The sequence below is a fragment of the Gallus gallus genome, chromosome 12 (genome assembly GCF_016699485.2).
Source record: "Gallus gallus isolate bGalGal1 chromosome 12, bGalGal1.mat.broiler.GRCg7b, whole genome shotgun sequence".
Classification (NCBI taxonomy): Eukaryota; Metazoa; Chordata; class Aves; order Galliformes; family Phasianidae; genus Gallus; species Gallus gallus.
The window spans coordinates 13,262,195-13,285,349 of record NC_052543.1 but is presented as its reverse complement, the minus strand read 5'-3'; the positions used below and the strand labels follow the sequence as shown (position 1 = coordinate 13,285,349).

The window sequence follows — 23,155 nt, the reverse complement described above, 5'->3', positions numbered from 1 at the left end:
AGTGTTCCAAGACATCACTCTGGGTTCAAGCAATTCAAGCAGTCAGAAATTGGAAAAACAACTGAAACAAAGCAGATCCTGTCAATGATTCCACTAACCTCAAACAGACCCACGGTACAGAAGACTGCACAAAGGAAGGAGGATTAAAGGTTTGGGATGTTTTTATCCCATTCCTAAACTCATATTTGGGAACAGTCACTGTGAAATATTAAGGACAAATGCTGCATTAAAATGAAAGCTCTTCCCACCTTGGTCTTGCTGAAGAACCAGCACTGCAGTCTGCACACCTGGGCAGTCCGACTGCCTCCCCCACACCTTCCTACCAATGCCGGGATAACCACATACCAGAGCACCACTGATTTTATGTGTGACAACCACACTTTCCCTCTAGGAAAGCTTGCCTATAATGATGGGGTCAACGCACAGCTGTTTCTGTCTTTCACATGGTCTGCAGGTGCATACCCATGCAAGACATAGAGAAATAATATTTTACAGATGTAGACACACATGCACGCACACGCTGCTGCTGCTGAGGACCACATCTTATAGCAAAGGAACACACCTGGGCTCCCCTAACTTGCAGGCATGCACATTGGGAACTTTTGCTGCTCGAAAAGCATCCCAACTGAATGCCAAGTAGGGGTTACAGCACGGGGGCTGGCATTGCAAAGCAGCGGCCAGACAGGCATGTGAGAGCATCCCAGTAGAGCTCCATGCCTGTGAATGCTTGCTTGGTTCTTCTGCCAGCCTCCTCCAGGGAAGAAGGTGGATGTCCATGAAGAGAGCAGAACTGCATTTGCTTGCAGCAGGATGGGTTTGGCTCTCATGTGCCCCTAATCCCAACCTTCTTCCACTTCAAGGCTAACGCATCACTACCTTCTACTGGCTATCTGGCTGTTACCACAGTTCTTAACATGCAACTTAATCCCCCTTAAGAAAAAAAATCTATGGAGAAGTCATACAGCATCAGTGTAAATTATCTCCCCATGGACTAAGCCCCAAGCAAGTATTGCAGGTGTGGGAAAATGCCAATGCAAACACATGAATTTCCAAAGCATCTATCAAAGTCCAACCCCACAGCCTTCTTTCACTGATTTTTAAAACCTGTGTGAAGAGATTAAACCAAGGATATTCAGGCAGCGTGTCATGAACCACAGTTACCTTCCATCACACCACAGAAATGAAAAGTATTCAGCTAAGGGTACTGAACAAATGCAACTCTCCTGACACCTACAGCAATCTCTGCATCAATCTGCTCTGTCAGGCTTTGAATTCCTTCCTTCTCCCTACACCTCTCCCCAGGAACTTGAATACTCGAGGCTGAACTGATCAAAACCATCTCCAGGGTCGGGATCACCACCGGGGTGTGGGGCTTCAGCAGCCGCATCTCCAGTCCAAGCTCCTACCATGCAGCACTGCCTCACTCTGGTGCTGGGACGTCCCAGTGCAAAGGGGAAGCAAACTACAATGCATCCTTTTGGAAAGTTTTGCACGGTCTTTATTTGGATTAGCTGGTGCTGGACATGGGATTTTCTCAAAGAAACTGTGGATATATCACACTGTTCAGCATTAGCAGTTATTTGGAGCACTTGTACTGAGACACTCCACAAACTGGTGAGTAAAGGGTAATCATGCAAAAGGTTGCTGGTGAACTCTTAAATATTTTGGTGTGGGAATGAATCAAGTCTATCCATACTAGGAAGTCTTTCTCCTATTCAAAATAAAGGGCCAGATGTTAGCACATAGTGGTTTGTACAGCTCTCTGCTCTTGGCAGGGCTGCATCACTGTACCTCAAGGGGTTCCGAACCAACAGACCTACTCTCAATAGAAATGTCACTGTCAGCTTCCTTCTGCATGGAAAATCCACAGAACCTTTCCCTTTGCTAACCTTCCTCTTTGCCCTCCCCTCCAACACAAGAAGTGGTTTTTGCCTTGCCGTGTGTCTGATCTAGCAGGTCTCAGCTGATAGAAAGTTTTACACTGAAATGAAAAATATGCTGCAATATTTTTGACAAGTCCTGAAAAATACAATGCATGTTTTGTGCAGTTGGAATCGAGAAGAAATTAACGCCATATGTAAAGGATGGTGCCTGTAACTGTATACCAAACATCAGGATGGCTGAAACAACATATTTCATTCTCAAGGCAGATTCCATAACCCCTCCCTGTTCAGCAGAGCTATGAAGGAAATGATCAGCTTTATCTCTGGACAATTAGGTATGTGCTTACTTCTTTTGTTAAATAAAGATGAACGTTGTTGAATCACAATGAAATGCAAAAGAAAAGGGAGCCAATGAGAACGCACACTTAGATGCTCCAAACAATAATTCAAATGATTTATATAATCTGAGAAAAACCATTTCATTGGGGTGGGAGGGAGAACACAATAAGCTAGGGTTGTGCTAAAGAATTAGTCTGGCAAAAAAAAGAGGGAGAATGTAACTTTATAGGTAGTTTTTTTATTAGTTTGCTTCACCAGTAAATATGGATCAGTACTTTATGTTTTAGCACTAAAGTATGAAAATTACACACCTGTAAAAATGGCATCTAACAGTTATGAAATTAAGAAACGCCTGTCATCATGTAACATACCATTAGGTGTGAGGTCATATTCAAGAAATAGTAAGGAAATTAATGTGTTTAAAATATTGAATAGCTTAGTAATGTAAAATATTGCTACCTTCAGTATATCTGACAACAGGTCTGATTTGGGGCTGTAGAAGATTTCTTACTGTATCGGCTCTGATGAAAATCAAACCAAAATACTTTCCCATCGCAGGGCTGGCTAAAAGCAAAAACTGGCATTTTTCTGCATAAATGGAGAAACTTTGAGACTGTAAAATCAAAACCTACCACTGCGTCCCACACATCAATTGCATCTAATTTATAATTATATTGTAGGTAATTTTCTATTCCATGTGAAGCAAGTCTTAGGTCTGTAAGTGTACAAAACAGTAACGTGAAACAATACAGAAATAATTGTTTCTGCTCCACAAGGCTATTACACCTTCACTGTAGCTAATAATCACCTGCCACATTTTGTCAAGAAGGATGAACGCTGCTCATCCACTCCACTGGAATGCAGAATACCATTACCAAAACTGTGACATGATAATTAAAATAATAAATATGGAATGAAGGGGTACAGTATCTGTTGTAGAAAGAATCCATCTGGCCTAGCATTCAAGATTTAAAATTCAAGGGTCACTGTAGTTTAGCAAAACTTCACTGCATTTAAACAAAACAGAAAAAGCATGTTTGTTGTCATGGAATGTCACATCAGGGCTTGTTTTGTATTAGAAGATTATAGGCAGTAACACTGATCATATAGTGCAAACTAGATAAAATTGCGTTTCACTGTGTGAAATAAACAGAGGTGCAAATGCTCAGTAGGATACCATTAAGACATAAAATGGCAAAAAATAAATATCAAAACTTTTATCAGTGTAAAAAAGTAATTGGGTTATTGTATAACCTAGAGTCTGGCAAAAAAGGCCTCAAAAAAGTTCGCTCAGTCTTCAGAAGTTCTACAAATTAAGTGCCTTTTCAGGTTTCCAATTAGACAAGAGACTCCATGCTTTCTGTGGGATCCGATTCATCACTGGCCATCACAGCACCGTTTTTGTCCAGTGTCATGGGACCATTTCCATTCTCCTTAGTGCTGACCAAGCTCAGCATTGCCTTATAAAGAAACTGGTACTGCTCCTGGAAAAGAAAGACAAGTTATCTCAATGTTTTCGTTGTGTGCAGGTGAGTGGCACTTACATGTGGCATTTTTATGGAAGGTCATGGATATTTGTTACTAGAAACATACATATATCAGAGAAAAATACTTTGAGAGTAATTGCCTGTGTTAATCTAGCTTAACATTATCACCCCAACATCCTAATTTTGAGCATTTTATATTATTGCTGATCTGCTGCCCGCTGAAGAGAAAAGAAGTCCTTCTGTTGACATTATAAGGAAACTGCAGGAGAAACAGAATAATGCAAAAACACTACTATAATTATCAATTATAATTAGAATCATTACTAATTTTCCAGCAAAAAGAACATTTGTCCAGTTGCCCTATTTTCCTCCTTATTCCATTACCAATGTTGATTCTAAACAGTAACGTACAATTGATGCACATTACATGATTTCATACAACGAATTCAATGCATCAATTCATTGATGATTTTTCCACATCCAGGTATTCCAAATACATAAATGTGTTAAATCAGTGGGCTTAAATTCCAAGAGGAGGCAGCAGAAGCAGTGGGGCTTGGTAATGTACACAGTGTGTGTTTCAGTTCATGCTTGTGGTCTCAGATGAAATCTCGTAAACTCTCCATTTATATTCCATTTAAAGACTTACAATGTCTGTAAATACTCCGGGCCGCATAAGATTTATCATCTTTGCCACCTGGAAAACATCAACAGCATTTTCATTCTCCAGCTGCTGGGACAGAGTGGTAAGGGCACATAGCGTTCCCGCTGACACAGCTCCATACCTGAAAAACCACAGCAACAGGATAAGATAATCAGAAACAGAAACATACCTGGGCACCCTGACACTGAGCCATGAACATGTCGACACGGACTTTATTTGATTATGGAGCTCAACCTTATATCTCACAGATGAGTGCTTTATACCGGGTTATTTTTAGTCATTTTAACAACAACAACAAAGAAATTTGATGGTACCCCACCCATCTCAGGATATCTGCACTACTCAGTATGAAGAACTGTATCAGCAGAATGATGTGAGCCTTTTAAACACACCCAGCTTGTGGAGTGTAACAGCAAAATCAGTTCTCATGTGCCACATGTACTGAAAGCATCTGCATTACAGCTGAGCATAATTTCAGTTCAACAGTGGGAGCTCAAGCAAAACATACATGATTAAAAGAAACGAGACCTGTCTGTTCCTCTGCATCTGACAATGATATGCAACTAACATGGATACGAGGTGCTCACAAGTAAGTGGGGCACCTCACAGTCTTCCTAAGGTCTGATTCCTAAGCGAAATGCAACACTCCTGAGTTGGGCACCCAGGAGACATTACAGATCCTGGTAAGTTGAGCTGGGCTGTCATTTAGGAAGAACCCGAGCGATGCCTGTTTGTCAGGGGAATGACTGCGTGTCGTTGACATAACTGGCCACACAGAAATCTTGCAGCTGCTCAATCTGTGGGTATGCTGGAGTCATACATGCAGTTGTGGGGCAGGAGACAAAGGATCCTAAGCAGCAGGAGCCCGTAATTGCTTCTGAGGAGCTGCAGCTGAACTCTGCTCTCTCACTACTCAGGAGACTGAAACTCTGTCCCAGTTTTGTGACTTTGAGGAAGTTGGTGTCTAAACGCCCTGACCTGCAAAAGGGGACATTGGTGCTGACTTACTCCATAAGCTGTTTGGAGATCTGTACATAAAAACTTAAATAATCAGCAAGTGCTGCAATACCATCTGGTACAATAAGATTACCACTAGGATTTCTTACAGCACTCCTGTGGAAATCGAGACATATGCTGACTTAATTTCATATGATTTTTGGAAACTCAATTTGCCTAGGAATTGGAAACAGAAATCAGATCACAATAGACCTTCTATATTTGATGAAAAATCCATAGAAGAAGCAGGGCTCCTGCAGGGCTATGGAAATGGCTGCGCCACATCACCTGCAGGGACACAGGGCACAGGGGCCTTTGTGCGTGCCATGGGTGGGACACAACAAAATGCCTCTTGGGCCTAACAGCCTCATTTCCACTTGGGTTGATTACCACCACCTCCCAGCAAGCTGAATGCTTGATGCTCTGAAAGTTATGCAACACATCTTCATGTAGCTGCTTGCACACGGGCAGTTATATTTAAACTTCTTGACAGTGGTCTCCAGGTGGAATTTCAGAACTACTTTGAAATGTTGTATCAAGTCCATCCCACAGTGTGCTTCCTAAATACCACCTGCATTCAGAATCTGAAAATTCATATATTTGGAATTAATCCACATTTGTAATTATTAGTGGATTATGTGATATAGTAGCTGCATGTAGTAAAGGGAAATTTTCATTTTCAGCTACATTTGCTTTGGCTCCAGTGAAAAGCAGAATCCAAATTATATCTAAGGCATAAAAATAAAATCATTGAATATGACAAATAAACCAAAAAGCAATTTACAGAAAGAATGACTCAGCACTGTTAGAAATGAGATTCTGATTTTTTTCTTTAGGTCTAATATGAATACCCAAATCAATAATGGTTCTAATTTTGTAAAACATAATCTTAAGTACTGCAAGAGCAGCAAAACCTCACTTCAGACTACCCAAAGCATGAATATTAAAACTAGCCTGGAATTAATAAGTGCTGGCAAAAGCCAACAGAGCCCACACCGCGAGGCAGCGAGGCAGGAAACAGTGGGAGGAAAACTACTTCCTGCAGCCCAAGGCACCATTTGCAGGAACCTTTTGGGAAGAACCTGTTGCAGCAGCAATACTCCGATATGAAGTGAGAGCTCTGTCAGCAGCAGCAGGTAGGAGCACGCAATCACACAAAGCTGATCCAACCACTGGAATGGCAGAGTACCCTAGTAACACTGTTACACAAAAGGTGAAGATTTCTAAGACTTCCACTAAACTATCTGTCTCGTAGCAATGGCAAAAGGGCTGACAGACAGGAGTGCTGGGGCTTGAGGAGTAGCAGTCATTTATGCTGCCTTGGCGTCTGCTTGAAGGACAACCCAAGCAGTGTCAGAAATTGGGCTGCCTTGGGATTTTGATGGCAGGGTGACTCCTGAAAGCGCTTTGCCCACCACGAAACAGCTTCTTCCAAAGACAGCCCTGTTAGACTCAGGCTCTGGCTTCACAATAACAGTATTTTGCAGCTCCATAATGAATGCAAATTAATAATATGCAATGCAGTATTTAGCATCTTTTATAACTGGGCATTCAAGCATAGCTGGCAAGACAATGCTCACCATTACACTACAATAGAGACAAGTGTTGGGGCATGCTGGCCCTGTGTTAACAGGCTCCCTCCCACTTGGCACCATATGGCCCCTCGGGGTGTTTGCGGGAAGAAGAAAGAAGGGAAAGAAAACTGCTCTCAGAAAACCTAGAAATCCTTGTGACCAGATACTGCTGCTCATCCTGAGACACAGCCAAGCTGAGCCTGTCCTGTGTCTTACCGGCATGTTAAACCCAAGTTGTCAGACACGAGCTCAGGGCTGCTTTGAAACTGGTTTCCATAAGCTTCTACTGGGCACACAGAACCTTATCTGAACCTGGGCTATGCCACGTTCTGAAACCTGTTGTAGAATTTGTCTGGGACACTTCCATGTACAGAAGAATGCAAACTGCATACAAAGCAAACACAGCCTCACTTTCTAAGTCCACCCAAGACAACAGCCAACACAAAAATCACAACAAACAAATTTAGATGTATTTGGCCTCAGTGCCAACTGAAACCTCATTCCTGGAAATGTAAATACCCGGATCCTGCTCGTCAGACCACAAAACCCCATCCATTCCATGCAAGAATAGACATCGATCCTAACAAGTACTCTTTAGTACTTGTATATCTTTCACATAAATGAGAAAAAAAGAGATGACATACTCATCATGAACTATGGTGGGGCCATCCCTTGTTAAGGCCTCTTCCTTAATTACATTGATAAGTTCAAAGGTACTGCTTATGGGAGCATCTGGGTTTGGCCATTTAGGACACTGAAAGTGGCGGACTTCCAGAACGTAGTCATCCTGAAATGAAAAATCAGCCTCAGCATTAGCTACTTCAGTTTCACATTTATCCACTCCAGGATGAAAGAAGAAAGAGCCTCCCTACACACTGAAAAGGAATCTTCTTCCAAACTGTGTATATAAAAAGAAAAAAGATACACAGCTCTAGCATCTCTGTACCTGTGAACATCCTAAAATAATACAGTTTTAACAAAATTATTAATTGATAACGATTTCGTTCTTTATTTCATGACTTCCCTCTGAGCTCACAGGTCAAAATTCAAACAAGAGGAATGTAACCAAGGAATCTAAATTTAAAAGGGTTTGCCAAACCAATGTTTTGCAGCAAAATCTAGCTGCAATTCCAAAACCAAACTAGAGGCAGACTTTTAACTCAAAATAAATGTGCTTGATAAATAATCCCCCTTAATTAACGCCCCAAACAATTACACTGTAAATACTGAATTTTATAAACAGAAACAGGACAACAAACCTTGATGTTCTTTACAAAGAGTAATTCAATCTACTTTTGTAATTACTGAATGACAAACAATGTTTCCACTTTCAAATATGTCAAACACTAAATACTACAGCCTCGCTAGCTAGAAGAATCCACCTGGAAGTGGAAGATGTGAGAGGGAGAAGGAGTCAATGAGAACAACTTTCCCCTGTGAGCAACATGCATGCACATGCATTTACAAGTATGCAGTTATCAATACGGCTAGTGAACTTTTCTTCTGCCATGTTTAAATGACATGACTAACATTTTGGAGAAAAGCCAAGACCCATAGTTGGAGGTTTATTTTACCTGGGTAGCTTCAAGGATAAAGTCATGGATGATAATTTGCTCTTCGTTAGAGAGGCACAGTCTGTCTTTGCTGATAAGGGTCACAGTAAAGGCCTCACAGTTCATAGATTCCTCACGACTTGGCCAGTACACAAACTCATCTTCTGCCTGGAGGAAAGGAAAAACACACTACTGCAGACTTTCAGACACCTTGTGTGTGACTGAAAAATCCAGCGGATCAAAAAATTGGTTTGATACACAGAGATGATCAGGAGCTGACATTTAAAACATATTTTTGTCTAAAACCAACTTACTATTAGTCTACTAGAAGTCATTAAGCTTGCCAGGCCCCTCTTTTGTGAGTCCAAACAGGTAACGCTTTTTAATTGGTTTCACAGGGAAATGGTTCTCTTACCTCGCTTGTACTTAACCTTTGTGTTATATTACCTCCTGCCTACACAGTTTTTCATAGAAGTTAGACACTTGTTTAGAAAAAAACTCATTGACCTTTACAATTAATTGCTTACTATTTTGAATTTGTATCTATTGTGGTCTAAGCTAAAACTCAAGGATGTCAGTGGAAGGTCTTTGGATCAGACGTAGGGGGAAGATGGGCAGACACTTCATATAGGGGTAGAATTTTTAAGGGTGGGGGAAGATGCTGTCTCAGTCCTATTCCACCCCTTCCTGGCAGCCAATGACATAAACCAAACAATGGACCAAAGCACAGACACTACTGCCCTGCTAAACAGCCTCCATTCTGGGCTCATTGAAGATGAAAGCTGGCACCAAGCATCCTTGCAAGTGATACGGTTGAGCCCAGTGCTCCTCCTTTGCCCTTTAATCATTACTGTTCTGCAGAGCCAGCCTACAGACTTTTAAAGACAAGGTCAACCTCTTCATTCCTACCTGACACTCTCTGTTTCATTAGTACTTTCTGATTCAATCATTTTTCACTGAATGACCTTTGACCTGCAGTTGCACTGCACATGGGAAGCATATAGAATGCTGCCTCTTTAGTTTTATGATATCATATTTAGTATTTAGTATAATATTTATACTGCTGCCTCTCATGACTGCTATTTTTCACCTGTAACGGAGGAGGTTTCTCTACCATTCTCATCTACAATTGTCTGTGCACCTTAGTGATGCATGTATGAAAAAAAACTGTTTTAATTCTTAATACTTTTGCAGTGTCCTCTTGAGACATGTTAGTAAACCTAGAAGTACTGATTAGCATTTCACTTGTGTCACCTGCTTCTCTCTCTTTGTCTCAAATTATCATACAGATTCACTTTTTGCTTACATTAAAATAACTTCTGTAACCTTTCGTAGCCTTAAGTCCTACATAATCTTAGACTCCTGGAAACAAGCAACTTTTCTAATGTCTTTGCTTTGTATTTTTGCTCCTCTCAAAGTCCTTGCCCTAGTCTTTTGTAACAAGCTTAGGGCAAAGTTTGAGAAGATGACTTGTAAACTGGCTTTTGCTTTCAACAGAAAGTAGCTATAGCATGTAATGAAGTGACCCAGGGGAGGTTCAGGTTGGATATTAAGAAAAATGTCTTCTTATAAAGAGTGGTTAAGTATTTGAACAGGCTGCCCAGGGAGCTGGGGGAGTCACTATCCCTGGAGGTGCTCAAGAAGATGGTAGATGCTGCACTTAGTGACATGGTTTAGTGGGCACAGTGGTGATGGGTTGATGGTTGGACTTGATGATCTTAGTGGTCTTTTCAAACCTTAATGATTCTGTGATTCTAAAACCCTAGTGGCCTGCTGAGCTAAGTCACTGCTGTATGACACAGGGAAGGAGGTGTTTCACTCACCAGGCTCTGGTTGTCTGGCAGCATGACGATGATCTGTGCATTGTGATCCCAGATCATTCGCCAGAAATCTTTAGTTGTGTGTGGCAGCGGATGTTGGGTTATGATGAACTCGTTACTCCTGTAGTAGCCCTTTTCCAGCAAAACAAACCACAGTTACTTATTGCCTTCAATACTTCTGAAGCATTAATTTTATCTGAGGACACATGATGACCCTATTTCATTTTATTCCACAATATTTTTGCAGACTGTAATTTTGTAACGCCATTTTCAGCCTGCAAAGTCCCTGTTGTTTTCACTTGCTCTAAATCCCAGTATTTATTTGACTGTATCTCAGGAAAATACACATTCCATCCAAATGCATCTAGTATTTAATTTTCTTAAGCAACAATCTTTAATAAAAGACAGTTAATAGCTTTACATTATGGGGAAGGTGTTAAAATCTCATCTGTTAATACACAGCCATTACATACAGAATTAAGACAATTATAGGCATCTGGTATTTAGCACCTCAGAATTGATTTTACTTTGTAATTAGGTGTTGGCTTCCTCACCATGATATAAGAGGCATTAATGTAATCAGTTCCCTTCATTCCAGGCAGTGGTGCCAAGCCCACTCTAGCACGCTCAGCTATAAGACAAAGATAAAAAGAAAAAGAATATCAAAGTCTGGTCATGGCCCGTTGTAGAAAGCAGGAATTTCTCAGACGTTAACAAACCAAACACTGCGGCTCCCATCTCCTGCAGGGGCAGGCCAGCACTTAACCGTGTTAAAGCACTGCCTGCTAACACAAAATATAAAAGAGAACATTGCACAATATTCCCACAAGGACAAAGTAATTTTAGGAATCAAATTTTACTATAGCAAAGATTTTCACAGCAGGCTGAATTACCGAATAACAGTATATGCAGTGATAACAGGGGATTTCAGGTAATTTTTGACTGTAGCATTCTATTTGTTTCTAGCAGCACAAAAACCCAGGTGACTGATTTTGCTTTCTCTGCCACTCCATAGCACAACCACCACTCGTTCCTTCCATCTGGAAGGTGAGATAACCTTCTCAGATAAAACCCTTCCATCAGGGGTAACAACCCAGAAGCGAGTGAGTGTTCTTCAGCAGGTCTGCACTGCTCTGTGTTTGAGGGTTGGGTTCAACAACATCCTGAAGCCAACTGACAGGCTCCTACTGCCAAACTGAAATCACTGCAGCTACATGACACAATCTGCTAAGTCATACAGGCTATTTCAATCCATTCACTTTTGTTTATAATGTATATCCTTGGTGATCTCTCTTTTTGTTACCAAACTTCACAATGGACCAAATCTGTGCCCATATAGCGTTGCACTCCTTTGAGTACTGCTTGTCCTGTATGCCCTGTGCTCTGGGCAATGTGATGGGAATGACATTGTGACTATGCTTGGTCTTAGCAAGTTCACACTGCCTGGCAACTGTACACAGATTCCATATTAATGACTGTGTAACTGTGGCCTTGGGCACTAAACGCCCTCATATCTGAGGAAGGCTTGCACACAGAAACTGAATGTACTATAAAGTTAAGTAAATCATAAAAACACTTGTGCTAATCACCCTGGGAGATCTCACCTGAGCTGGGAGCTGCATCCAAGTAATTATGACAGTATTCCATAGATTTATCCTCCACCTAATTATTCAAATTCTTAAGCACTTCGCATTAACATTTCACTTGGACAGTATATCTAACTGACACCACAACTATTTCCTTTCATTCAGTTTCATCAGAGTAATTCCGAAAGACAAGACAGCTTGGTCTGTATAGATCACATTTCTTCTTCCTCGTGGCTATGCCTTTTCATGCATAACACAGGGAGTGTTCACTACAAAAAGTTATGCTAGGCAGTAATCAAACTGAAGATGCAACCTTACATGGCACGACTGATGAGTTCCTGTTCTTCTCTTTGTTGCAGTCTTTCTGAGCACTGAAGCATTCCACATATTTTGCATTACACTGTGTAACCAGCTGAAAGAGAATAAAGTATTAAGTCAGTCCCCACAGCTCTCTAAATGAAGAGAGGTGGTTTCTTTGCCAACTCCAGGGAAGAAGCATCAGTAGAAGAATACACCACGTCGTTAAACTTGTTTAAAGTACTCAAGATGCCAATGGAAATCATCCTTTTCATACAATTTGTTTAATGGCTGAAAAAATCTCTACAGCTCTCAGCTTTGAAGCATCCTGAAAATGAAGTTCCATCAAAATGCATTTTCACAGAGCAGTACGTTTAGTTATCTTTGAGAATATATTTCAAAGCCTTGCAGATATGTTCAGTTGGAAGCAGGTCTCGGGGAAGGAAAGATAGTAAAATAAAACTATGACAAAAAAAAGAACCCAAACTTTTATGTTTTCCTGCAAAATGAAAGCAAGGTAATTCCTGCAGAATACCTTTTTTTTCTGCCAGGTCTTTTGGGAACCCAACACACCAGCAGCAGAGATTTGAGGCTGAGAGTTGTATTACCTGGTCTGCTAAATTCATTCCAGGCACAATGAAAAGTCAGGGAGGCAGATTTGTCTTTGAATATTCCCCCAGTGTATGGGGAACTCTCCCAGAGCAAGAAGGGTGAAGGTGGCTTTTCCATCTCTTGCACCAGCAACTCATTACTCAATGTGATTTTACTCTCGGTTGAAAATGAACTACTGTACCAAGGCGTGAGCACGAGTTATTTTCTGCCAGCTCTGAGGTAGCAGCAGAAATCAGGGGTAAATTTAATAATCACTGCTTTCTTAGTCCCAGTTTCAAACCCACTCTAATCACAATAGCACTTAACTCATCCACATACTGGTATTGCTATACTGGAAGTTTCAGAGTTTCTAAACAGCTCTAGCAGAGTAAATAAGCCATTTTGGAAAATGGCACTTCAGATTTCCAAATTTTGCCATAAGTTGTAAGAAAACATCTTCATCCTTATAACTTGCTATTTTTTATACAAGTGGAATAATTCTTTTCTAATAAAATGTCTTTTTCTCCTGCATGTGTATACACACTCCTGTGCTTGTTTCTTTGATTTAATAATTAAGCACCTGGAATGTCTTTCTTGATTGAGAGTACTGACATTTCCACAAGTGAATTCTGAGACTACCTTGCTTGTTTTTTGAGTAGCTCTGCACCTGTTAAAATTTAACAGTTTCAGTTCCTTATGTGGTTATTAAACTGAGTTCAGGTGTGAAAACAGACATCATGTATGATCATTTGAAATGCAGTCCCACAAAAAAAAAGTTATAAATGCATTCAAAAATGCAATCAGAAAATCGTAGGTTTCATATAGATCAAAGCAAATAATTTCAGTTTGGCCATGATGAATGCAGCTATAATACAGTAGGGAAAAGCAGCAAGCACAGCTATTAGCAATGAGAAAGGCATGCTGTGTTTCCTGGTATTGAAACATTTTAAGTTACTTATCTACAACACAGAAACAGCGAGTTGCACTAAGACCTTCATCTCATTTCTTTCTCCATATACATGCATAAGAATCACGGTTTTGAGGAAGACCTCCAGCCAAGTTACCCACAGGCCCAGGAACACCCAGCTCCTCTGAAATGGGGAGACTGTCAGCAGCTCGCTTCAAAGCACTGCTTGTGTTCCACTTTGCACCTTTGACTTCAAGAGCATTAGTGCTGATTTCCAGCAGCATGGCTGACTTGTTGAGCCTTGAACTTCCCAAAATGCTGTGCTGTGCTAATCAAGTGTTCTGGTTAGGCTCATTATCTATGACAATGAACAGGGAAGGCGTGCCAAGCAACACGAAGTGGGGAAATTAGGTCCCTCTGGATGGGAGTGATAAGCCTTACCTTGAACTGTTTTTCTAATCGTGTCTTTCCCCCTATGCCAGGTATGAGGATGCTGTTAACGTAACTATGCAGCTGGTTTGCAGATACTTCAGTCTCCTTCCCAAGAATGGCTTCCAACAAGGCATCATGAATAAAAATGTACTGCTCCTAGATAAACAAAGCATGTCAGGTAAGCACTTGGAATAACCTAAATGGCTGGCTATAATTGAGGGGTAGGGCACTAAAAGAGAGTATGCAAAACAAACCACTCATGCAATTACAGCCAAATACAAAAAAAAAAAAAAAAAAAAAATTCACAAGTGTTAACATACACAACTCTGAAGAAGTCATAAGTAAAATATGAAGTTTCTGGTCTAGAGAAAGAGAGGCATCCCAGTGCAACAAATGTCTTGTGATATATTCAATACTTACAGGGATGTAACTGAAAAATCTATTTGCTTTTTGATTGCAACATAAAAATGAACATGGCTGTACACTGAGCCCCACTGCAATCTTTACCTCTGTCTGGACGAGGTAGTTGCGCTGTGTCCTGATATGCTTCAGGAAACCCAGGACATTAACTGTGCTTTTGTCTTTTATCTGTTGCAGCATACTGTCAATCACAATGTAGGTACCAGTTCTGCCAACACCAGCACTATGAAAAACATTAGAGAAACCCATGTAATACAGCCAGACCACACTAAACACAACAGCAGAACAGAACTAAACAAATGCACTTATTCCTGGACTTTCAATTCACTGCTAGCCTCAACCATGGAAGTTCCTGAACAAAATACATCAGTTTTCTAGGAACTCTCTAGTTGCCAGTAGAGGTGGTCCTGCCCATGCCCATGCACTGAACGGGCAGGAAACCAGGCTTCAGAACCAGGAATGTCAATGCAATGCTCAGCAGCTCAGTACCATGCTGCTAAAGCAACTAGGATGCTTTTGACTTGGAGCACGCTTAAAGCGTAAGCTAAGCCAACTCACGTCTCCCTGCATTCCACAGGGCAGGCACACTGCTGCCTTAATAACGTACAGCGTCTGCTTTCACAGGCATTTAAAAGAGCACACACTGCAAAATAGGTATATTGACCATCAAGTATTTAATCACATCCATTTAGATCAGATATCAGGGGCAAATTTTTCACTGAGAGGTTGATGAGGTGCTTGAACTGGCTGCCCAGAGAGCTATGGGTGACCCGTCCCTGGAGGTGCTCAAGGCCAGGCTGGATGGGGTCCTGTGCAGCCTGAGCTGGTGGCTGGCAGCCAGCCCATGGCATTGGGTTGGAACTCAATGATCTTCGAGGCCCCTTCCAACCCAAGCCATTCTATGATTCTATGATCCTTCATACCTGCAGTGCACAACCACTGGTCCCATGTCCGGGGTTCTGGCTGCAGATGATCTCCTAACAAAGGTCAGCACAGGAAGGGCATACTCTGGCACACCCATGTCAGGCCACTGAGTGTAGTGATACTGAATAACTGTTCTCTCGTTCTGGCGCCCTTTTGGGTTTCCTTTCTGACCCTGCATGCAAATTGTAAGCAGAGAGAAGAAAAAGATCAGGAAAGAGAAGCAAAGAATCCTTCAATTCTACTTCAGTTCCTCCATTCGGTCCTATTAGCTTGCTCAGATGAAAATGTGTCAGACTATGACAAAAGGAATCTTCTGCAGCTCTGCTTCGTGTTTGGTGGAGATACAGCGCAAGGAAAAGACATACAGGAATAGGTAATGACAGCAGCAGCTCTGATACCAAAGTGGTAACAAACTTGAGAGAAAGAAATGTAGGTTAAACCTATCACCAGGTTCCTTGTAATCCTGTTTTTGCTTACTCATTTCCCATCCACCTGCTGCTTCAAGTTGCCTATGCAACAGCTGGATTTTGCTCCTGGGCGGCTTGCATCCTGCACAAGCTAGAAGGCATCTGGATGAGAACAGTGAAGGCTTCACCCACCTTTTTCATCTTTGTGTTCCTGACCGTGAAGCGGCGCACAGTGTAGCAGGCATGAATGTTTGTGCTCTTCAGCGTGACTATTATGTTGCCATACTCCTCGCTATTCTCTGTCGGCCAGTACTGATCGCATTTTCTCTGAACAAAGACATAGTTGGATGGGTTGGCTGAAGGTTTGAGCTGTTTCTTTGTATTTGTGGTTAGAGCTTTTTAAAAAAGTAAAATCATGGCTAGCTATGGAACCCTCTGTTATTTAGGTACATTTTAGACATCAACACGTATCATCCCAGACCATTTAAAACAAATTCTGCCCACATGATTTGGAGAGATGGTAAGGAGTATTTGCTAACAAACTAGAAAATCTCTTACTCTTCCTTTTTCAACAAGGTTTGTGATCATGACAATGATTCCAGTATTTTGTTCCCAAATCATCCTCCAGAAATCTTCAAAGGTAGACTTTAAAGGTCCCTGGGTAGCAATGTAGGCTTTTGCTTTGTTGTAACCCTTCAAAGAAAACCATAATGCCAAGTGAGATGAAAGCAGTATCATGGCAGAGAAATTAGTAATTTAAAGGTAACAAAGAAAGGTGCCCTTCTCATTCAGAATAGCGAGGAATTTGTAGCAAAACTATTACGTGAAGCTGGAAAACATGAACATTTCACGAGTAGCAATACTTCCTTGGGGAAGGACTTAGAGTTAGAGAAGAAAAAACAATTCAAATAACTTACATCAACATAATTAGCATTAATGTAGTCACTGTGCTTAGAATCTTTTCCTGGTAAAGGCCTCAGCTTCACCCTACTGTGATCATCTGCAGGATAAAAGACAGAACACAGAAGCATTAAGGAAACAGGATGCAGAATTTCAAGTAAACATACTAATTCCCATGTATTGGAGTAGCCCTTATTAGTACCTCGAAGCAATTGGCTTTGGACTGAAGTGGAATGTGACTGTTCTTGGCCATCTGGATGAACTGTCTGCTCTCAGCCATCTGATCATGGTAACTGTCATTCAGATCTATTGGCTCAGGGAGCAGAGCGAACGTCCCCACTCCTTCATCACCCTCAACACACCAAGAAGACAGACTTTGGATCGCTCGTGCTGTTGCACTCTTTAGCTCTTGTTCTTCTCGCACTCAAATCTCTGACTTCTTGCTTAAATCAGAAAAAAATGGCAGCCCTTCTGCATCTAAGCAGCAGTGTGGGGCTGGGAGGGGCTTCCAGTACACACAGAAATGAGACATGGGCTAACTTCAAGAAGGAAACATCTGGCTTTATTTGCCCTCCAACATACCAGTGGAGAAAGAGGTTCCTACTGGTGCGATTTGTAGTACTGAAGTTCCTGCTTCAGTTCTCTAATGGTGCTTCTCTCTCAGTGCTTAGAGGGACCAGACACCTATGTCTAAAATCACAGCTGGGACAATTGGAAAGGATCTCCTTGCATAAGGACACGCAGCAAGCATGCTACTGGTGCTCAGCCTGCACCTCGACTGATTCTAAGCATAAGATACACCCATTTCATTCCTATGCCATCAAAAACATTCAAGAGTTACTTCAACATTTACAAACATAGGAACTCGATATCCACAACTCTCCATTTTTACTCCTAAACCACAGTAACTGCTGCACCTGCCATTTGTTCCATATCAGAGAACAATATGGAAAAAGTTACTGCATTTACAGTCCAGGCCTGTAGAAATCTGCACTCTAGAGCTGTGTCCAGATTTGCAGTTCTCAGAGGAATACAGGCAAAGCCAGCACTGTGCTACAAAGATCACTGCTTGTCCAAGTCATACACACGGTTGAAGCAGGTTGAAATACAGCAGATGTACTCTGTAAGATTTAGCATCTTTGGGAATACAAAGGAATCCCTGGGATCATCAGTAAAACTCGTTGCTTCACCATGCACTTCCCTTAGGCCAGTTTTCAGATGTTTGCAAGCAGAAGAGCTGTGATCATCAATCTATCCCAGTTATTCCTCCACAAGGTTTCACAGTAAACTGGTAACTTCTAAATCTGCACTTGGATCATCAAACTGCAAAATACTTTTTTTTTTTTTTTGAAAAAAAATCATAGCCTCAGAGAAGCCAAAATGTCCACTGCCTTTAGAAGGAAAATGTCCTCCCAGCTATAATTCCACATGTTTATTAATTGTTGTGGAGCAATATAGCTTTAAACCACCTGCCTCCTCCAGCCACACAGGCACGCTGTGAGAGGAGAGTGCCTTCCCTGGCTGATTAAACATGCTTGCAGTTGTGCTTACTTACATGCTAGGATGTTGATGTATCTGTTCTTGTGCTTGTTGTCGGGGTGGTTGGAGTGCTCTGCAGTGATGTTCATGTCGGCTGTACAGCGCTGCACTTCCTAGGCATAAAATTATTCAAACCAAAAATGTGTCAGCACGAAGAATGAAGTTTTATCTCCTTTTGCAACAGCTCACAGAAACCATGTTTAAAGTATCAATATCTTACTCGCTGGATTAAACACAGTCATTCAGTATTGTCCTGTAGGACACGGTCTGCTTAAACTAAAAAGGCATTAGCTGCTCCCTGATGCCCTTCTCTCCACAGACCCGGTGACAGATGCAGTCTGGGCACTGCAAGAGTCTACTGTGCCCCTCTGACCAGAAGTCCATCCATCTTCTGGACTGCATCTCCTGATGCCTCACTCTCTCCCCCCTTCAGAAGACAGAGTCCCTTCAAAGGCAGGAACGGCCACAATATAGGCTAAGAAATTAAACATCAAAACCATTTCAACAGAAGACTTCTGACTGCAGGACAACTTATTTGCTTATAACCTCTCCAAACAGGGTTTCTGACATTTCAGTTTGGCAGTGACCTTTTGCTAGTTCTCTGCAGAGAGATGCCTTTTATAAAGTATAAATAAAATAGATCTCTGAAGGTAACAGCTAGTGCTTTAAATACCACTGCTTGGACAGTGATTAACAGCCAACGATACAGTGAAAAAGATAAAAGGTTGTATCCACGTATATATTCTGGAGCTACGTCTATTCAGCCATTTACAAAGTAGGATGAGTTTGGGCTTGCAAAGTGTTCATGAAGCTAGAAATGCAGACACCAGTCTAGTTAGGTCTGATACCTAATTCCAATTGGCTTTTTAGCTCTTAGTCTGATCCTTCCTTACACCGCTGAAGAGCAGAACACAGAGCTACTCAATCGGGGCAGTGTACCATCTGTTCTTTGCCCCTTGAGAAGAGCAGCTGTTCCCCTCGGCCGGGCTGCCCTGGAGTTACACCCATCAGAACTGCCCTGCAAACCAAATCACTGCAATCCCCCAGCTCACATATGATACCACCTCTGAGTCAGATTTTTGTCTTCTACAACCTTCTTGACAAAGCTAACCCCCTTTTTATCATTAGCTTCAATATTTGCAGTTTTCAAACACATTTTTGAAAAACATATCAACGTTTGGAATTAACAAAATTGTGGAAGAAACTACTTATACAAATCACTGTCGAGTCCCAGAAATCTCACCAAATAGAACCCATTTCCCCAAGGATAGATGGGGAAGTGCCGAATTACTTTGTACTACAGGCTTTAAAAATAACAGTATAGAACCCGCCTAAGAGAGAAAGTCATTAGGAGCTCCCAGCTGCTACAAAGATCACAAGCTAAGTGACAGAGAAAAATTACCAAGAGAAATGCTATACAAACAGCAGATGTATCAGAGTTCAGCATTATGCAGACGTTTCACAAAGGAGATGCACTGCAATTTTGATATCTTCCTCAGCATTTACATTTAAAAAGTGCCAAGTATACTAAAACCTTGAGCATTTTATAGCTTTTATATCCACATGACACTCCCAAATAACAATTGCTTTTTTCTCTCCACCTTCTCCACAGGGAGAAATACACTACATTCACATTCAAAGAGATGAGCTGAGCAAAGACAAAGAAGAATCAGGCAAAACTCTCAGCTGGTCCTAGTAGAATTTTCATAGTTCCATTTCTATCACAGAAGAAAACCCACACTACAGTGTGCGCTTCCCCTAATGCTGTTTGTCAGCTCCAATAAACAGGGGACTTCAGATTATACACCAGGCAGGATCAGTGCAGCCTCAGTCACCAACGGCAAAGCAGCATCACTTACCTCTTACTTTCATTTAATGCAATTTTCTTTTACCTTTTATTTATTTATTTTTCTGCATGTTGAAATCATGTAATATCCTTGCTGTGCTGCTCGAGGTCACTCCTAAACAACGCTCCTCCACTTCTGAAAAGCCTTACGTCAAACCCTACATACCCATCTCACTACAGAACTCTCTTTAGATGTTATTAGCATTGAAATATTTATGCCAAATGTGGCAGAGTTTAACACAGATGAATCCAGTAAGGTTCTGTGGAGAATACTCTAAAAAGTTAGAGAATTTAATAGGGAATTACATCCCTGCTAAGGAATTTTCTCTGACAGTTTAAATACTACATAGTAAATGCATCCCTTTCTGTTAAATTCTATAGGATTCTTCCATAAGGGAATTGTTGGTAAGGTTAATCACTTTAATTAACCTTTTTATGTTGATGCCGACTGTTTTCTCAGCTGTACGTGTTCCCAGCTGGCCAATACAAAGTTAATAGAAGAGGAAGATTAAGCGAAGATGGTGAAAAACACAGCAGTGGAAAAGAAGGTTTTATGCTGTGAGAGCTGATCCTCTGAAAATGCCTTTTCTTAACACTGAACACTTAAAATGGATTTTAATACTCTGGAAAACTGCTACAGTGGCGGATTCCTACCCTGCACCCTGCAAAAGAACAGCAAAAGGAGATCATTCAAGAAAGCCCCCCCTTGCCAATGTGCCTCCTTTTTCCTTCTCCCTTGTCTTTTTTTAACATCGGTGTAGAACAATAAAAGGCCATTTCAAGTTCAGCCTGCCTGCCCCAGGCATTGGGGCACTGCGGGTGGCCGACCAGAAGGGGCAGGAGGACATCCTGCAGCTTCCTGCTGGCCACTGCTTGGCTGGCAAGTCATTCATCTGCATGTAAAGCATCCCCATGTCATACCATTGCTACAACCTAAGTTTGCAGACAGATCAGGTCTGATCAGGTCTGATCCCAGGCTGCTCACTGCACCCTTAACAAACTCTTCTGCAATTAGCACATAACTGCTTTTAGCAGCTCAGAGCAGCACAGTGCTCTTATCTCTAAGTGCATTATTCACCCTCTCATATGAAAGGAACTTTTCAGCTCTGGGCTCTTTTCTTCAGCTTCCTCAATCCTGCTTAGTCTCTTCTAGTGATTGTGAAGGCGTGCTGCTACTCCTCATGTTTAACTCTGCAGAACACATTACTGTCCAAAGATAAATGGATAAAGGATCTCATTCTGTCCTTTCAACTTATCACTGACAACCCAAGAAACCAAAGTACATCGTTTCAATTGACTGTTAGTTACTGTAAAAAGTGTTCTAGTCTATGCTATTATGGCTAATTTACCTTTTAATTATATTGTCCATGCTAATGCTAATTGGAATTTGATACACCCAGGTTTAACGACCCATTTTCATTGCCTTTCTGAAACAAGTTAAAGATTAGTTTCTTCTAAACTTCAAAGAATTTCCATTTAAGTGTAAAATCAAACAGCTCCAGCATCTTGCTGGCAATATAAGGCTCTGAGCAGGAATTTCTGCTACAGTGACTGAGCAGGAACTCGGTCTCTTGATTTGGCCTTATGCAGTGCTGCTGTTGTTTCCCATTAGTTCATTAAGGAGATGTCCTAGGAGGAGCTGAACTGTAAAAGCCTATGAATAGCAATGAGCAGGAGTCATGAACAAAGGAAGGATCCTAATCTGAAGGGCTAAATTAGAGAAGATCCATCGCTACATTTTGATATAATTGTGGTATTTTTCAGTACCAAAGCAGTTCGTTCATCTGCCCCTAAGATCATTTTTGATCTATTATTTTAATCCCAAATTAGAGAGTTCTGTGGTAGCGCTCTTGCTGTTTCTTTTATCACAGCAAACATGAGGATGGCACACCAGTAGAGACAGCAAATAGCATCTGAAGATCTCCCACAGGAACAGTGTAGATTTTTGCAATAATTTAGCACTAGTAGAAACTCTCTGATGGCACTCAAGAGAGAGGTGAGCTGGGGACAGCCTAGACAGAAGGGGAAAATAAATAAACCAAAAGGACTGAACACAGGAATAACAGCGGAGGAACCATGAATAAAGAGTTAAAAATTGATGCAAGTGTGAGCAAGTCGGGACCGCTGAGGTGTGCACACTGCTGGGCTATATGCCCAGGTGCTGCCTGCAGATGTGAGAGCAGAGGATGGTGGAGCATCTGCTCACTGCATCCTGCCCTTCGGTCTGTATGGAGGTGGGAATGTGACCAAAACCTCGCACTCCCCATGTGCAGCTATGGTTCCTCTGAGTGGGGCTTCTGGGTATAGACTTTTGGAAACATCATTAGTGACAGCCAGCCAGGAGGTATTTAAGAAGTGTGTGGATGTGGCACTAAGGGACCTGGTTTAGTGATGTGAATGGTAGGTGAGGTTGACTGTTGGACTTGGTGATCTTAAAGGTCTTTTTCAACCTAAATGATTCTGTGATTTCTGAATTTCTTTTGCTGCTTCTCTTCAACTTTATCTCTTATTCATGCCAGCTTGTTGGTCTGGATCTGGCAGTAAGCTAGACTCCAGGAAGGCCCTCCTCTGCAGGGATCCTTCATCCTCCAGCTGCACAGTGCTGTTTCCCTTTGCTTTCACTGCAGCAATGCACAGTCTGAGAATACCTTTAATTATGGCAGTTTTAGGCCATGTTTCTGAAACATTTCCCAATGCAGCAATGTTTGCTAGTAGCATGCTTTTGAAATGGCATCTTTCTACTGCCAAATTCCTTGGTGTAGATACAGTAATAAGTACAAGTCTGGTGTACGCTGTGTCTAATCTGTAAAGGATGCCAGTATAACTACACAGTGTTTTCAGTGTCTCAAGAAATGTGCAAAGCACAGCATTATCTCAGTCTTCAATGCAGCCCTTCACAAGAGAATAACATTCCGAGGTCACTGGTTAAAGAGAGCTAGTGACCCCTGCCCCAAGTCACAACAACCATGAGAATAGCACCAGCAAATCCC

The 23,155-nt window shown here is 41.6% G+C and overlaps 1 protein-coding gene across 2 annotated transcripts in view; it reads right to left on the bottom strand.

Annotated features, from left to right (window-relative positions):
• Positions 1 to 2,440: 2,440 nt before the first annotated feature.
• PTPRG (protein tyrosine phosphatase, receptor type G) overlaps positions 2,441 to 23,155 on the bottom strand; it is a 374,849-nt gene continuing 354,134 nt past the window's right edge. For both annotated transcript variants that reach the window (XM_046899760.1, NM_001397431.1), the window contains 14 exons: positions 18,336 to 18,432; positions 16,798 to 16,880; positions 16,439 to 16,573; positions 16,073 to 16,207; positions 15,473 to 15,645; positions 14,637 to 14,772; positions 14,139 to 14,285; positions 12,221 to 12,314; positions 10,871 to 10,947; positions 10,320 to 10,448; positions 8,518 to 8,664; positions 7,588 to 7,730; positions 4,359 to 4,494; positions 2,441 to 3,706 (listed from right to left, as the gene is read on the bottom strand). In XM_046899760.1, coding sequence (XP_046755716.1) covers positions 3,560 to 3,706; positions 4,359 to 4,494; positions 7,588 to 7,730; positions 8,518 to 8,664; positions 10,320 to 10,448; positions 10,871 to 10,947; positions 12,221 to 12,314; positions 14,139 to 14,285; positions 14,637 to 14,772; positions 15,473 to 15,645; positions 16,073 to 16,207; positions 16,439 to 16,573; positions 16,798 to 16,880; positions 18,336 to 18,432 — 1,779 coding nt within the window. In that variant the 3' untranslated portion in view covers positions 2,441 to 3,559. The remainder of the gene's footprint in view (positions 3,707 to 4,358; positions 4,495 to 7,587; positions 7,731 to 8,517; positions 8,665 to 10,319; positions 10,449 to 10,870; positions 10,948 to 12,220; positions 12,315 to 14,138; positions 14,286 to 14,636; positions 14,773 to 15,472; positions 15,646 to 16,072; positions 16,208 to 16,438; positions 16,574 to 16,797; positions 16,881 to 18,335; positions 18,433 to 23,155) is intronic.